Below are 15,658 nucleotides of genomic sequence, written 5' to 3'. Positions count from 1 at the left end.
CAGGCCCCGCCCCTTGCTCCGCCCCCGGCCCGGCCGGTTTCGGGGTTCGGGTTCTCTCCCGGGGCGGCCCCAGACCCCCGGGCACCGGCCAGCCCCGCTCAGCCCCCCCCCTGCTGTCCCCGCACGGCTCTGGGCACCGCCGGCCGCTGCAGACAGGGATCCCCCGGGGAACAGGAGCCCCGGCGCAGCCCCCAGCTCTCTGGTGCCAGCCGGGTGCCCCGCAGAGGGACCCTTATCCGCATCGCGCCCCACACTTACACCCGACCCCATTACTACTGGTCGAGGGTCTCTCATTGGTTCCGCTGGGGCTGTGCTGGTGCCTTCCGCAGTCCTCATGTCCTCCCGCACTTGTCCCCCCGGTCCTCACCTGCTTCGCCCCGCTCCTGCCCACTGGACCCCGCGAGCCCCGTGTTGGCAGTGCTGGTTTTGTCAAGGTTTCGGGCAGCTCCTCGTGCCGAGCGGGACCGTTCCGAGTGAAGGACGCAGCTGACTGAATTGCTTCTCTAACGCTGGCACAGCTGCCACACGCCCCGCAGGGCCCCGCCGGCTGGGGGTCCAGCCACCCTGGGGGATGGCTTTGCTCCAGACGCCCCTTCTGCGCCTGTCACCCCGTTACTGCCCTGTTCCCCATGGCAATCTGGTGGGGGAGGGCGAGGGAGGGGTTCGGTGAAGCCACCGAGCTAACGGCCGCCTCAGGAATGCGTTGCTGCACCTCGAGGCCCGGCTGGTCACACTCCCGCCTCAGCTGGGATGGAGGCGCCTTTTGGCGTGGCAGCCCGGCCAGCGCTGTGCCCTGCCCCACACGTGGCTGGCATGGCACTGGTGACGCCGGGCACTTTGGTGGCTGCTGGGCAGTGCCGGCACCAGGCCAAGCGTCCCCTGCACTTGCCAGGGTGTCCCCTGCAGCCCCAGGAGGGTGCAAGGGGGCAGAGGGGCCCCAGCCGGGCCAGCTGACCCCAGGGGTGTTGCACACTGTGTGCTGTCTTGCTGAGGGGTAAAAGGGTAGGAGTACAGGTAGGGGTACGGGTAGGGGTAGTTCAGCTGGAGGGGACCCACAAGGATCACGTGGTCCGACTGCCCGGCCACTTCAGGGCCGACCACAGGTTAACCCGTGGTGCTGAGGGCACTGCCCAAACGCCTCTTCAGCACCAACAGGCTCGGCCGTCGGCCACCTCTCCAGGAAGCCCCTGCCAGGGTCTGACCACCCTCTCGGTAACAAAGTGAGCCGTGAGGTCGCCCCTCAGCCCAGAGCAGGGCGGCTGGCCGCCCCTCGCAGGACGTGCCTGCCAGCCCTGTCACCGGCTCGGTCACCCTCCAGGCACGTCAAGGCATCTGAACACCGGGTGCCCCATCCTAGAAGGACCAAGGTCTGTCAGCGCAAAAATGGCATTGAACGTCTCCCCATTTTCTTCACCCCTGTTCATGGGGTGACCACCACCACCAAGTGTCAGCCCAGTGTTTAACCTAGACCTCCTCTTGCTAACGATGTACTTAAAACGCCCTCCTCGTTGTGCCACACCGCACCGGCCAGCGTCACCTTCCATGAGCTTTGGCCGTTCAGGTCTTTCTTCTCCCCACCCGTGCGACCCACGGCTCTGTGACCCCTCTGCAACGCCGACCTTGCCCCAGAGACGCTGCCACCTCTTCTTCCTCCTGAGCTCCATGAGGAGATCCCCGGGCAGCTCCTGCTTGCCCCGAGACACCCTGGCATTGCCAGCTCCGGGGCTCCAAAGGCGCCTTCCGGGCCCTGCCCCATTCCCGCAGCCCCCGAGCCCCACCTGGCCGAGGCCCAGGGACGGGGCTCAGCCCCCCAAGCAGCAGGAGGTTTGCTCACCCGGACCCTGGGAGCCGCTCGGTTCCCCTTTCTGCCTGTCACACTGAAAACACAAAACCCGGGCGTCTGGGGGTCTCCGAGGCCCGGACAGCGCCCCCCGCCCCGAGTACTCCTCTGGGCACGGTGGGGCCGGGGGGCATTGTCCCGCCACTCCTGGGGCACCCACCGTCCCGGACCCGTCGCTGGGACCTCCCAGACCCGCCGGTCCAGCTGCCGCGGAAGGGGGGCGGGTGCTGCTGCGGGGGTCCCGCTCCGGCCGCGGTGAGCGGAGCCCCGGGGCCCGCTGACCCCCCATGCCGGCAGAGCGGGGCGGCTCTCGGACGGTACCGGTAGGGCGGGAGCGCCGGGCTGGCGGCAGGGGGTGCTGGTCAGCGCCCGCTATTTCCCGGCCCCGGTGCTGGGGGTGGAGCCGTGCCCGGCCCCGCCCCTTTATCGGCCCCGGCGTGCCCGGCCCCGCCCTTTTACCGGCACAGCCGCGCCGCGCCGCCAGGGGCGGGGCCTTGCTGGAGGGGGCGTGGTCATGCGGCTCAACGACCGCGCGGGAACACGACAGGTCTTGGATAGGTGCGATCTGCATAGCCACGCCCCGCAGCCCCTCCTCCTCGCACCTCTGTCGGCAGAAGGGCGATCTGCGTGGCCCCGCCCCGCTCCGCAGGCCACGCCCCTTCCCTCCGCCTCGTGGCCCCTCCGCCCCTACCGAGCAGCGCGGGGAAGGCGGGGCGGGGCCGGGCTGCGGCTGCCCGGTCACGTGGCGCGGCAGGGCGGGGCGGAGACGTGGCACTAAGCTCCGCGGGGCACGTATGCATAGCTACGGCCAATCAGTGGGGGCGGCGGGCGCATGCGCTCCGCCCTTTGTGAAGCTGCCGGCGTCTCCCAGGGTACGGCGCGATGGCGGCGACGGGTCGGGGCCCGGCCTCGGCCGGCGGCGGCCGCTGGGAGGTGGTGCGGAAGGGCCGGCGGCCTGCGGGCGGCCCCGGTAGCCGCCGCGCCCTGGGCGAGGCCAACGCTGGCCGGGCGCTGCCTTTGGCCGGTGAGTGCGGCGGGGGCCGAGCGGCGGACGCGGGGAGGGGCTGCCCGGGGGCCGGGTGGGCTCGGCAGCCCCGTGTGGGGCGGGGGAGGGTGGGTGTGCGGGGCCCCTGCGGCCCGTGGGTGCGGTGAGCCCGTGGGCCGGTGTCCACGCAGAGCCCCGTGGGGCGGGCCGGACACGCCTCCCTGGTGCCCGGGCCCGGTTTGCCCCTCAGGCCCCGGGGACCGTCGCGGTGCTCTCGGAGCTCCCGGACGCCTTCACCCCTTTCCCCGGGTTCCAGCTCCCATCGCTACCTCCGACACCATCTTCGAGCTGGGCTTCGAGCGGGCGCTGAAGAAGCAGAACAAGGAGCAGGTCCCCCCCGCTTCGGCGGCCGAGCAGCCGCCCCGCAAGCCGCACGCCGGGAGGAGCGCCAAGAAGCCGGCGGTGAACACCACCGGCAGCAAGCCCGGCAAATGCCGCTCGCTGGAGGAAGCCCTGAGAGCCGTGAGTGCGCCGGTGGGGCTGTGCCCCCGTGGGTGCCCTCCCTGCGGGCCCCTCGTCCCCAGCCCGCCCTGTTCCTGCAAGCCTGAGGGTGCCCAGGTCGCTCCTGACCCCCGCTAACGCGGCAGAGCCGAAGCCCTGGGCGCTCCCTCGCCGGCCCTCCGGCAGCCTGCCTTCTCCGCCGCCCCGGGAGCGAGAGCCTGGGCGCTCGGCGCGTGGCTGTTAAATGTGGTTGGGGGAGCGGCACGAAGAACGTGGTGCCCCGTTTCGGCTCGGCCTTACTGTGCGGGCTCATCGCTCCTCGGGGGGAGGAGGAGGAGGCCGGCTCCCGCGCCCCAGCCCCTCTGTGCTCGGAGACCCCCGGGCTCTTGAACGCGTCCCCGCCTTCACGCAGGGCCCAGAACTCCTTCCCGCCGCTGGCTGCGGCCCAGGGTGGTCGTGGTCACTGTGGCAGTGGAACAGGTGGTGCTCAGTGCTTTGGTGAGCGCCGGGCTGGCCTCTGGGGTCTGTCTTGTGCTTGGAGTCGTGCTTCTGCTGCAGGCAGGAGGCGGCTGGAAGGGAATTTCTGGCTGCTTTGTTTGCCCGCTCCCTGTCTGGTGTCTGGGAGGAATCCTGAGGAAGCGTCACCGATGAAACCTCCTCCTGGTTTTACCGGCTGAGGTTCCTGCAGCTCGTGTTCCCTGTGCCTCGGATGAATCTGCAGAACTCGTTTGTTTTCCTCCCGCCCCTTCTCGTGGTGTCTGAGCACGGACGGGTTTCGGAAAGGAGCCCCAAAGCGACTCTGTTGGGGTGACGTGCCCGCTGGGGAAGTGGCTGCCGGGCAGGGCTCTCCCACAGCAATCGCCCTGAGCGCCTCTGGGCTCCCCTGCTGTGGGGCTGGGGGTTTCCTCCGCTCCGTGGGCACGAGCGGTTCTCCATGTCCAGCTTCTGGGCAGAGCCAGCTCGGGGCAGGATTGTTGTGTCCTGCCTGTGTGTCAGGGCCGATATCCCTCACGGAGGGCGGCCGAGGGCTGAAGCGTGGCTGCCCTGAGTGCTCAGCACAGCTTGGCAGCCACAGATGCCGCTCTGCCACTGTCACTCCGACGGCTCTGCCGACAGCATCACCGTTTTTTGGCGTAGCAGTGGCTATTTTTGGTCTCATTCCTCTTTTCAAAGTGGTTGCTGAAATAAATGTGCGGCGAAAGGTGCCCAGCTCGGGTTTGGTAACGTGCTGCGGCTGAAATCCCCTGCGTGTGGAAACGTGAGACCCTGCAAGCCCTGGAGCAGCCGTTACGGTCTTGCTGCGCCTCCCAAACCCCCCGAAGTGCCCACGGGGTGTCTCCCTGCGAGCCTGCAGATAAGCTGAGTTTAAAAGCAGGCGATAAGTGTGTTTCGTGGCACATAGCACAGGAGGAGGAAGGCGGAGGGACGTGACCTGCTGCCGATCCTCGTGGTTTGTCGCTTGTGGGTTGTTCATTGTGGGGGTCTTGGTGCTCTTGGCTGTTTTCCCCTTGGAGGATGCTGGGTTGCCCGGCGGTGCTGACACAAACCGGTAACACTGGGGTAACGCTGGGCTGCTCCTCACCGAGCTGCGGCCTCGAGCTGTCGCGTGCCCAGAGCGAGCCTGTGGCTGTGCCAGCGTGCTCCTCGGCGCTTTGCACCGAGCCGGCTGCTCCCGGGTGATGCTTGCTGCGGGGCAGGCGGGGACGCGGAGTGGCAGACCCCCCGGTGCCGTGCCGTGCCGGCGGGAAGGTGGAGCGGGGCTCCAGGGAAGAGCCCGTCCTGTTGGCTTCGGGCTTTCTGCGGCCCCTTCGGCACCCGCGGTTCCCCGTGGGGTGTTGTTGATCCCCGGTAGCAGCTTTTGCTAATCTGAAGAAAACTCGTTTCCAGCCCAAAACTGAAATGGTGTTTCCAGCCCAGTGCTCCCGTTTGTTTTAGTGGTGGTGGATGGGGGGGGGGGTTTCCCTGCAGGAAGGGCAGTGTTCTCGGGATGAAGGTTGGGGGTGTTCCCCTCCATGTCCAGCCGCCCGCCCCTTCGGAGCTGCAATTCAATTCCTTCTTTCCCTGCTTTTTTTTGCCCAGTTCTGCTCATCCCAGGTTGAGTTTGTCTGTCTGTCTCTTCCAGCTGGACTTGGCGGACCTGCAGAGGGAGCTGGATAAAAGCCAGAGCCTGTTCCCCGAGAACCCCTCGGTCTGGGTGAAGGACCTGGCTGGCTACCTCAACTACAAGCTGCAGGCGCCCCGCAGCGACCCCACGCTCAGCCAGCACCCCCACGGTCAGTGGGGTTGAACCTGCCCCTCTGCTGGGGTTTTTGGGAGGGGGGCTGCAGCCCTGGAGTGGCTTTGTGCCTCGCAGAGGTGTGGGGAGCCGTGGGGCAGGCCCCTCTCCGCGCTGGGACAGCTCAGGGTGGTCCTTCAGACCCTGTGGAGCAGGGTGGTGGGGCAGCTGGGCACAGGGAGCAGTGCAGGATGGTGCCTGGGAGGGAGCTGATGGCTCCTGTCCCCCCCAGGCAATCTTACCGAATCGTTTAGGCTCTCTAAGATCAAGTCCCACCGTCTTGGTCCCGGCAGGAAGGCTCAAAGGAGTGCAGTGCTGTACCCTTTGCTGGGTTTATTCTGCGCAGGTTGAAGGACAGCTCGCTGAAGAGGCAGTCTTCAGAGCAGACAGGACCAAAATGGTCACAGATGTGAAAGGAAAAAATTCTCCTGGTTTCACCCGAGACAAATCAGGTCGAGCCTGTCCCGCAGTTCGGGCTGGTTCTCTGCAAACTGAGACATTTGGGTTTTTCTTTGCTTTTTCCCCAACCCCTAAGGCTTTTTTTTTTTTTTTTCTGTGCCAAAACTGTCTTGGGAAACTCGGTAATAGGAAAGGCACAAGGCTCTGTTCTTTATTCAGCGAACAAAATGGGGGTCAGTTGCTTGATTGTGGGTGTTACTACAATTGGCTTTTCCTTGACCGTAAGACAATGAAGTTGTCCACGCAGCTGGCACATGAGAGACTTTCCCTCGTCACCTGCTCCATAAGGTCCCGTGACCTGTACTGCTTCTGAGGGACTTGGGAATCCACTCGTGGGTGTCCGCACTCGCCTTTCCAAGGGACATTCTGGCTGGGTTTCCCTTTTATTCGTGATGTGTTGGTCTATGCTTGCTTTGAGCGCCCATTGCTAGGGGTGGCGGTGGGTAAAAGGGCAGAATGTCGCCCCCAAACCGGTGTGTGCCCTGCAGTGCCAGCAGAAAGCGGTCCTGTCGTGCTGAGGAGCGTAGGATAGCTGAGAAGTCCCTTGTTGACTGGTGTATGAGGACAAGACGCTTCTCTGGCACTGCCTGTGCGCTGGGCCAGCTTCTCCCGGCAGCTGCAGCTAAAAGTCTCACAAACTGGTGCTCGCTGAACTCTTCCTCCTCCTGTGTTGGCTCCAGACTATCCATACTGCCTCGTCAGCAAGGAGCTGAGGAACATCATCCGATCCCTGCTGGGAAAGTCGTCCAGCGCGCTGGAGCTCTTCTTCGACCACTGTGTTTATACCATGCTGCAGGAGCTGGACAAAACCCCAGGTGAGGCACGGCCCGGGGCACCAAGGCACCCGTCACGCGGTGGTTCTTCTGCAGGGGGGTCTGGTGCTGAGGTTTTCTGCCCATGGGGACGCTGCTGCCCCTCGCTGCCTGTTTTGGGAGCTCTCCTGAGTTCCCTTGCGGAGAAGGTGAGGGGGGAAACTCCTGAGGGGCTGTTCCTGCCCGGGTGGCTCGTGGGTGCTGAGGCTGTGGGGTTTTGGGCTGGAGAGGCTGGAGCGGGCGCAGCGGGGGGCGAGAGACGGGCTCAGCATGGTGCTGCTGGGGGAGGATTGCAGAGTGGAGGGTCCGTGGTGGGAGAGGCCTTTCCGAGGGCTGGCGGTGTGTGTTGCTGCAGCCAGGCCCTGCCGTGGCCCTGCCACCCATCCCGGGGCGCAGCAGAGCTGCAGGGGGTCCCTGGACAGTGTGTGAGAACCGCGGGGGTCCCCTGAGCCCTCCTTCACTTTGCAATGTGAACAGGGGGGACACGAGCGCTCTGAAGCTCCTGGGCTTGGGGCCGTGACTGTGCCTGTTGCTGCTTTGGGGGGCTGGGCTGGGGGGGCTTAGGAAGCTGCTGATGGGGTTCTGAGGGTCTGTGGGGTCCATCCTGCTCCAGGCAGAGGATGGGTGGGAGGCAGCTGAGGGGGGAGCAGGACCCACACGGCTGTGGTGGGGCTTGTGCCCAGAGCTCATTTGCTGGTGAGCAGGGCAGCTCTGCGCCACGGGGGTCGTCTGTGTGTCCCCCCCACCTTCTGGGGGTGTCGCAGCGGGGGAGGGAGGCGTTGGAAGCGGTCCGAGGCTGAGAAGGCCCCCCCTGTGCCCTGTTTCAGGGGAGTCGTTGCACGGGTACAGGATCTGCATCCAGGCGGTGCTTGTGGGCAGGCCCAAAATCGCCACCATGAACCTGGGCAAGGTGAGCGGGCACCGGGGTTCCCCCGGGCGGGTGCGGTGACCCCTGCGGTGCTGCTGCTCCTCCTCCTCCCGCCCCGACGGTCCCCCTGAGCAGCCGGAGGATGAGCACCCATTCCCATGGATCGGAATTCCTTTGGGAGCTGTCAGGGTGGTCCCGTGCCTGAAGCCCTCGTGCTCCTTGTGCCCGTAGCCCACGCAGAGGGACCAGTATCTCCAGTCCCTCTGCTCCTCCCCAGATGTCTGGAGCCGCTGTGCGCACTGGTGTCCCGCGGTGTCTTGTCCCAGGCTCTGCTCCCTCTCTGCTCCGTGCTACCCCGCTCTTGGGGGCGGCGGGACACGTCCCCCCTTGGCTGCGCTCGGGCAGCAGTGAGGGTTTCTGGGGTCCCGCTTCTTCGAAGCAAGTGGCTGTGCTCCCCCAGGGCCGGGCTTTGGGGTCCCACCCACCCAACCAGCACAGCTCCTGGCCTCACCTGGTGCTGGGGGTCCCTCCTGGGGGGCTGGGGGCTCTGTCCTGCTCCCTGCCAGCCCAGGGTCCAGCAGAGCCGCTGTGGTCCTGCGGCACGGGCAGCCCCACGAGACGACGTTGGGGTGGGATGGGGCTGAGGGGCTTCTCCACTGACGGGTCTTGTCTTCTCCCCAGTACCTGGAGGTGTTGCGGTCCCACCAGAACCGGCCAGCGAAATGCCTGACTGTCCTCTGGGCGCTGGGACAGGCCGGATTCACAGACCTCCACGAGGGCCTGAAAGGTGGGAGCCGGGAGCGGTGGGCTGGGGGCCTGTCCCCTCCCCTGGGGAGCGGGAGGAAAGCTGGGGTGCCCCCAATGCTGCCCACACATCTCCGCTCCTGCTGGTGTTACTGCTTGGGTGTGGGGTCCGCTTCAGAGCGCACCGTCCCGCTGCGAGAGGGGGCTGCAGCGCCTGGGGGGGCCCTGGGGGGGTGCCTGGAAACTGGGGTGTCCGCAGCCCCCATGGGTATGTCCTGGTGAGGGCACACCGGGCCTGTCACTGCAGAAGGGGCGTGATTTGTGCTGCAGCGTGTTTAGAGGCACAAACACTCGGGGTTTAGAGCGGTGGCGTTGCTGAGCTGTGTGAAGTGGTTAATTATTTTGGGGGAAGCTGGGGATGTTGCAGGAAGCGCGTTGCTTACAGGAGGGGGATTCAGATCTCCTGCCTGGCCTCAGTGGCCCCTTTGCGGTGACAGAAACTGCCCTTATGGCATCTTGTCTCTGGGAAGCATCTTCTCTGGGCTGGGACTGGGAAATGGCCGGATCCCAGGAGGAGCCGTCCTGCCTGGAAGGGCAGGGAGCACACCGCTCCTCTGCCAGCAGCGCAGCCACCCTGGAGCCCTTCCCGAGGGGTTGATCTGTCTGGTCACGGAGTGGTGGCTTGTCCGGGGCTTAAATACAGCTGCAGCCCTGGCACCTGAGTGTTCCTCTGCTTTGCTGCTGCTGCTCGCAGACCCGAGGAGTGCTCAGGCTGCTGGAAGGAGCACATGGCACGGCTGGGGAGCTTTCGGTGCCAGCCGGGGTTGTGGGGGCACGGTGGGGAGCCCTCCTGCCCCCCATCTGACTGCTGCCCTTCTCCCGCAGTGTGGCTCGGCGTCATGCTGCCGGTGCTCGGGATCAAGTCTCTCTCCCCGTACGCCGTTGCCTACCTGGACCGGCTGCTGATGTGAGTCGCACCTCGTGTTATCAGGGTCCTGCTGGTGCCTTTCCGAAAGTGGGGAGGAGAGGTGCTGGTGGGGGAGGGGGAGCACAGCCCGGTCCCGGTCACCTCCCCGAGGCAGGCGAGCGGCTGAGCTGCCCCTGGGCTCCGGCTGGGGCGGCGGGACGGGCTGCTCCGGTGCTGCGCTCGAGGCCGTGGCAGCGCTGTGACCCTGTGCCAGGAGCGGGTCTCTGGTGGCTGCGTGCCGCATCGCCGGCCCGGCGTGCCTCGGGGAGCGGCTTGCTCTGAGCGCAGGCGGTGCCCGTGCCCGGAGGGACGCGCTCGGAGGAGCGGGATCCCAGTCGCCACTGACTGCTGCGGCACGCTGGGGCTGGAGGTGCCGGCAGCACCTGCCCCTGCAGGGGGGTGAGCTGTTCCCCGCAAGAAGGGAGGTGGCGTTGGGCCCCCCCTCGCTTTGGTCGCTGGAAGCAGCTCCCACAAACCCCTTTTTTTCCTCTGTGCCCTTTGGCAATGGGGCCACAGCGGGAGTGTGGGGACACTGAGAGCACCGGGGGGGGCCTGCCTCGCTGCTGTGGCCTGGGCAGGGGGTGGCTGAGGCCGCCTGCCTTGTCCCAAGGGTGCAGGGGCAGCTGCTGAATAGCAGCGGAGGCAGAGAACCATGGTGGCCAGAAACAGCCCATGTGTGCCTGAGCTGTGTGGGCTGCTGGAGGGGAAGCTACCCGAGGTGGGGCTGCATCTGGCACGTCTGTCACTGCTCCCGGGGTTTGTTTCTGCCGCGCAGGATGCACCCGAACCTGACCAAAGGCTTTGGTGTGATCGGCCCCAAGGATTTCTTCCCCCTCCTGGACTTCGCTTTCATGCCCAACAACTCGCTGCCACCCAGGTATGCCGGCACCCCCCTCCCAGCACACCCCAGCGTGGGGCAAACGCCCCCGCTCGTCTCGCTGGCGCTCTCGGCAGCCCCGGTGCCGTCTCCCCTCAGCCTGCAGGAGCAGCTGCGCCGGCTCTACCCTCGCCTGAAGGTGCTGGCGTTCGGTGCGAAGCCGGAGGCGGTGCTGCACACCTACTTCCCTTCCTTCCTCTCCCGAGCGACACCCGGCTGCCCTCCCGGCATGAAAAAGGAGGTGAGCCCCGAGCGGGGGGTGCAGGGTGCTGCTGGCACCGCAAGGCCCTGGTCCTGGTGTGTCACCGCGTGGCTTGGGGCAGTGAGGAGGGACAGCGGAGCGAGTCCTGTCCTCCCCGCCCTGCCCTCTGCAGCGGGCACAGGGCTCTGCCGTCCACTGGCCTGGCTCCCTGGCATGGCCAGGCACTGGCCGCCCCTTGTGTCAGAGGCTCGGCGGGCAGGCAAGTCACGGTGGGAGCATGTCCCGGTAAAGGAGGGAGCGGGACCTTCCTGGGAGCAGCGAGCGTCAGGTTGGCGCCCAGCCTGGCCGGTGAGGTGCTGGAGGATGGGTGGGGTTTGGTGGTCCCACAGCTGCCCGGGGGGGAGGCGTGGGGAGAGCCCCCAGAGCGGTGGCAGGTGGGACACTTGCCATCAGGCGGGGAGGACAGCGACTGCCGGCTGGGGTTCCTGCCGCCCGCACCCGGGGTCTGGGAATGCCGGATCTGCAGTGGTTTGGTGCCGCAGGAGCTGGCTGGGGGGAGAGCGGCGAGCCGGTGGGTTTGGGGGACGTTGGCTGTGCCGGCATATGGCCCGGGCCACAGCGTGTCTGATGTGCCAAACACGTCGCGCTGGGGGCTGCGATCGGGTGGGGATGACCTGCTGTGCGTCTCTCCCCAGCTCCTGACCTCCCTGAGCCAGTGCCTGAGCCTGGACCCGCTGAGCTTCAGCGTCTGGAGGCAGCTGTACACCAAGCACCTCTCTCAGTCCAGGTCAGTTCATGCCTGCTGCTCCAGGCCAGCCCCAGCCCGCCAGCGTTTAAGAGCATGTTAAACCGCTTCTCAGAGCTCCTCACCCAGCCCCGTGTTCCATTTTTTGTTTTTGTTTTGTTTTTTTTCCCCTATAGTTTGCTTCTGAACCATCTGCTGGAGTCCTGGGACGGCAGCAGCAAGAAGGTAGGAGCGAGCTGTGGAAGGGAGGAGTGATGTGGGGTGGGGAGACAACGTACCTGTGCTGCTGCGGGAGGTCCCTGTACGAGCAGCGTCCCCGTGGGACCTGTGTGTGCCCCCCCGGTGCCGTCCCAGCACGCCGGTGGCTCAGCCGGGCCCGCTGGCACCGGGCCTGTGCCCGCCAGGCTTGAGAGCCAGCCTTTTGTCCCGGGGAGAGCAACCTGCTGCCTGCGGGCAGGGCCTTCGTGGGCTCGCGAGGAGAGGAGAGCCCCGGGATGCGGCTGCTGCGGGTTCAGCCCCTGTGGGGCCGCAGGGAGGCGGTGCAGCACGGCGTCCCCCCTCCGGCAGCCCCGCTCTCGCTCCCCCCAAGGTGCACCAGTCGCTGCAGGACACGGTTCGCTCCTTCCAAGTGACCAACGAGGAGCTGGCGGCGCCAGGGCCCGACGGCAACCGGGACGTGGCCGCCTGCGACGCTGCCTGCAAGGTGAGCACCGGGATGGGACGGGCGGTGCCCGGTGTCACCCGGTGGCCGGATTTTGGCTCCCTGCTGGGGTTGCGGTCAGCCTGCCCTGCCACCGGCACGCACTGGGACAGGGCCCCTGCAGAGCTGTGTCTGCAGGACACGCTGGGGACAGATGGTGCTGGCCCTCGTCCATCCTCCCAGCTGCTCAGCAGATGACACTGGTTTCCACTGGGAAGCCGGGGGTGGGGGGTGGTGTGGCTGGGCGGGAACCTCCCCGGTGACGGGGCCTTGTCCTCCCGCCTGCCCAGGAGCTGCTGCGCAAGATGAAGGGCCGGGGCTTCCCCTGGGCGCGGCTGCTGCTCGTCCTCCTAGTCTTCGCCACCGGCTTCCTCCTGCACGACGTCCGGACACACGGCTCTTTCCAGGGTGAGGCGGCGGCTCCACTCGTGGCTCTGCGGCACGCGGGGGAACGTCCCTGGGGAGCAGCAGCTTTGCCGTTCTCCCGAGCGAAGCCCCCCCGTGCCCCTGCCTTCACCCCGAGCCTGTGCCGCCGGCTGCCCTTGAGCAGCGTGGCCCGGCCCGGCTGTCTTGGGGGTGCGTGTGGGCTGTGTTGGGCTGGGTGTGCTCAGGCTGCAGGCAGACCCCCTGCCCGTCCCCTCTCAGGAGGGTTTCCCCTGGGGCTGCCCCAAAACCCCGGTTTTCTCTCTGCTCGGGCGTTTCTGCTCCTCTCTGTCCCATCTCGGAGCATCTTCTGAGGTGTTTTGCAGAGCAGCTCAAGCTGCGCGTCCCCGGAGAGGGGCCTCGGGGACAGACGGAGCCCACAGCTCCTCCAGCCCGAGCCGAAGGGTTGCTCAGGGGACGGCTCTTGTCTCTTCCAGCCTCCTCGTCTGCTCACCTGCTTCGTTCCTCCGGCGTCCTGCCGGCCTCGCAGCAAGCCTGGCAGAAGGTCTCCCACTGCTGCCTCGAAGGGTACAGGTCAGCGGCGCCGGGCGGCAGCGTGCGTGTCTGGGTGGGTGTGAAGCTGTTCAGCAGCACCAAGTGATCTCCGTAGGGACCCTCTTTGCCGGGCCAGCGTTCCCCCGCTCTGCCTGCAAGGGCTTTCTCCTCTTCCCGTGGCAGCAGCTCTGGGTGCCCCTGTGGCTCTGCCGGCGGTGCCGGGGCAGCCGGCGCTGCCCTCAGCCGGTGTTTGTCTCTTCCAGGTGGCTGGAGCAGAGCCTGCCCCTCTATGGCTCCCAGGCCGTGGCCGTCCTGCGGCCGCAGCTGGAGCTGCTCTGGGCGACGAGCGGCGAGCTGGCTCTGGGCGCGTGGGAGCGCTGCTCCTCGCTGCTCTCCGGGATCCGCCACGGCCTGCCCTGGTTCCCTGAGTGGGTGAGTGGGGTGTCCCAGCTGCCAGGAGAGACGGGCAGTGCCGGCATGGCCACAGCCGGAGTTGTGAGGCTGCAGAGCCCGTGTCGGGGGATCCTGCCAGGTGGCAAGGCCGGGGACAGGAGATGCAGGGAGAGGCCCCAAGGAGGAAGGTGACGTCACTGTCGCTGCTCCTGCCCCGCCCGTGGGCCGCGAGCACGTCGGTGCCAGTGGGTCTGGGCAGAGGGAGGCACCACAGCCAGTCCTTGATGCTGTTCTTTGCTCGCCCCGGCGGCCGCTCGCCCCGGCGGCCGCTCGCCCCGGCGGCGACGTGTCAGGTCTGAAGGGGCAGGTCTGGGAGGGAACTCGGGAGTTGTGGGTACCGCCTCCCTGCTGTTCGCTGGAGACGTGCCATACACGAGCCAAGCGGTGAACGTGGGGGGGGCTTGGAGCTGCCGGAGCAGGGGGGAGAGCGTGGGGAGGAGCGAGGGGGCACGCTGCCTGGCTGAGTGTGGGACAGCCTGGTTCGGCAGAGCCTCCTTCCCGGGTAACCGGGACGCCGGGCTCCACGGGGTGCCCGAGGTTTGGTGTCACACCCCTCACCAGCTCTCTCTCTGCCCCCTTTGCAGCTCCAGTCCCGGGTGCCGGAGTTGCTGCTGCATTTCGCCGAGGGTGTCCGAGAGCTGCTGCTCTTCCTGGTGCGGAGCTGCCTCCTGCCGCTGCTGGAGTGCGGGGCCGCGGTGCTGGAGCGGGGCTGGCAGCGCTGCCTGGACTCCTGCAAGTGAGTGTCCCTGCACCCCCATGGCTCTGCTCCCCGCCCCCGGGATGCTCTCTGTGTCCCTCGGTGCAGCAGCAGCAGAGTCTGTCCCTGTCCCAGCTGGGGGTGGCTCCTGGCCCTGCTCTGGCAGAGGGGCTGGGACGTGGCACCGTGGCTGCTGGGACTGACCTGGGGTCCCACAGAGAGCTCATACCCCTGGGGGCAGCGCAGAACCTGCAGGCCCCCTGAGCTCCTCACCTGCTAAAGCCCGGGGGTGCTCACCCCCATCCCCAACTCCTGCGGGGCCACCCATGGGTGTCCAAGCTGAGTGTTGCCCCCCTGCCAGCGCGGGGAGGAGGGAAGCAGCCTCCGTGGGTATGGTACAGAACTGGCTCCGTGCTCCCTCCTCGCAGAGGGGGCAGGAGGTGACGGAGCTGGAGCTGGCGTTCCTGGGCAGGGCCATGCCGAGGAGATTTGGGATTTGCCTCTGCAGTGTTTCCCTGCACTGAGGGGCTCCCGCATCCCTCCTGGGCTTGTAACACTGGGGCTGGGCTGCTGCTGCTGCCCGTGGTTCTGCAGCCGGTGGGTTCCCTGCCTGTAACCTGTTCTCCTGGCTTTTCCAGCGGAGAAGTATCGTGGACCTGCGTGAGAGAGCACCTGATGGGCTTTACCTATTATTCTTGGATTTATCTGCAAAACACAACCGTAGCCATCAAAAACTGGGCCCTGGCTATGATTTCTGGACACTGACCTGCGTCCTGGGGGAGAAGGGGATACAGTCACACCATCTCCTGACGTTCCAGCTACAGAGGAGTGGCTCCAGTGCTGGCCGGGGGAAGGAGACGCGCACGGGGACTTTGGGCTGAAATCTGGGCATGTGGGGGATGTTTGTGGGGTTTTTTTTGTTTTGGTTTTTGTTTTTTCCTGGGAAACACACAGCCACATTTTTCCATACCCTGTGAGTGAGCTTTGCCTTTCCCTGTCCCTTCTCTAGGTCTTAACTGCTCCCTGTCCCCTTGTGCTCTGCCTGCACCCTGGGGTCCCCCGCCCCGTTCCTGGGGCTCCTGGCTGAATGAACCAGACTCATTGCTGCTTTTTATTTTTTTTCCCTTTTAATTAGTGCTTTTTCTTCCTTATCGAAGATGCCTGTGGGGTGGGGGGGTTGTCCAACCCCCTTTGCCCTCCATTCTCAGCCCACCTTTGGAGGGGGGGGGGTGTGTGTCCAGAGGGGTGGGGGGAAGCCCCAATTTCCCGGGAGCCCTTCGGGGCTGCCCTGCCTGCACAGGCGCTTGCCTGCGGTCCCAAAATGGGGCTGCACCCCTCCACGGGCCCGGGGTCCCCCCCCGCTTAAGCACCGTCCCGGGACGAGTGGGCGACCTCCGGCCCCGGGGGGGGCGGGCGGAGCTGCCGTGGGGGCGTGGCTCAGGCGGTAGAGCGCTCGCCTGGCGTGCGGTGGGTGGCGAGTTCGATACCCGCGGCCGGCGGTTGTGCTGCCGGGGGGGAGGCAGGGCAGAGTGTGTGTGCACGTGTGTGTCGATGGACATGTGTGTGCGTGGGGGGGTGTGTGTGCGCGCGTACAGGTGTCCATATACACTTGTGC

General features: G+C 66.6%; 1 protein-coding gene across 1 annotated transcript; it reads left to right on the top strand.

Annotated features, from left to right (window-relative positions):
• Positions 1 to 2,722: 2,722 nt before the first annotated feature.
• TMEM214 (transmembrane protein 214) lies at positions 2,723 to 15,140 on the top strand. The gene is made up of 17 exons (XM_086461774.1): positions 2,723 to 2,864; positions 3,142 to 3,347; positions 5,449 to 5,599; positions 6,741 to 6,875; positions 7,700 to 7,782; positions 8,422 to 8,527; positions 9,370 to 9,451; positions 10,227 to 10,328; positions 10,428 to 10,569; positions 11,226 to 11,317; positions 11,452 to 11,500; positions 11,865 to 11,978; positions 12,266 to 12,383; positions 12,836 to 12,932; positions 13,157 to 13,325; positions 13,931 to 14,082; positions 14,682 to 15,140. The coding sequence occupies exons 1-17, from the start codon at positions 2,723 to 2,725 to the stop codon at positions 14,806 to 14,808; spliced, it is 2,067 nt and encodes a 688-aa protein (XP_086317900.1). The 3' UTR covers positions 14,809 to 15,140.
• The last annotated feature ends 518 nt before the right edge of the window (positions 15,141 to 15,658 follow it).

The sequence above is a fragment of the Leptosomus discolor genome, chromosome 2 (assembly GCF_034619465.1).
Source record: "Leptosomus discolor isolate bLepDis1 chromosome 2, bLepDis1.hap2, whole genome shotgun sequence".
NCBI lineage: Eukaryota > Metazoa > Chordata > Aves > Leptosomiformes > Leptosomidae > Leptosomus > Leptosomus discolor.
This window is presented reverse-complemented; position numbering and strand designations above follow the sequence as displayed.

Bases quoted from the DNA above. Each gene is read 5' to 3' on its own strand.
- TMEM214 (XM_086461774.1), top strand. From the start codon at position 2,723: ATGGCGGCGACGGGTCGGGGCCCGGCCTCGGCCGGCGGCGGCCGCTGG. The intron at 8,528-9,369 runs GTGGGAGCCGGG...CTTCTCCCGCAG, and splicing joins CCTCCACGAGGGCCTGAAAG to TGTGGCTCGGCGTCATGCTG. The intron at 10,329-10,427 runs GTATGCCGGCAC...GTCTCCCCTCAG, and splicing joins AACAACTCGCTGCCACCCAG to CCTGCAGGAGCAGCTGCGCC.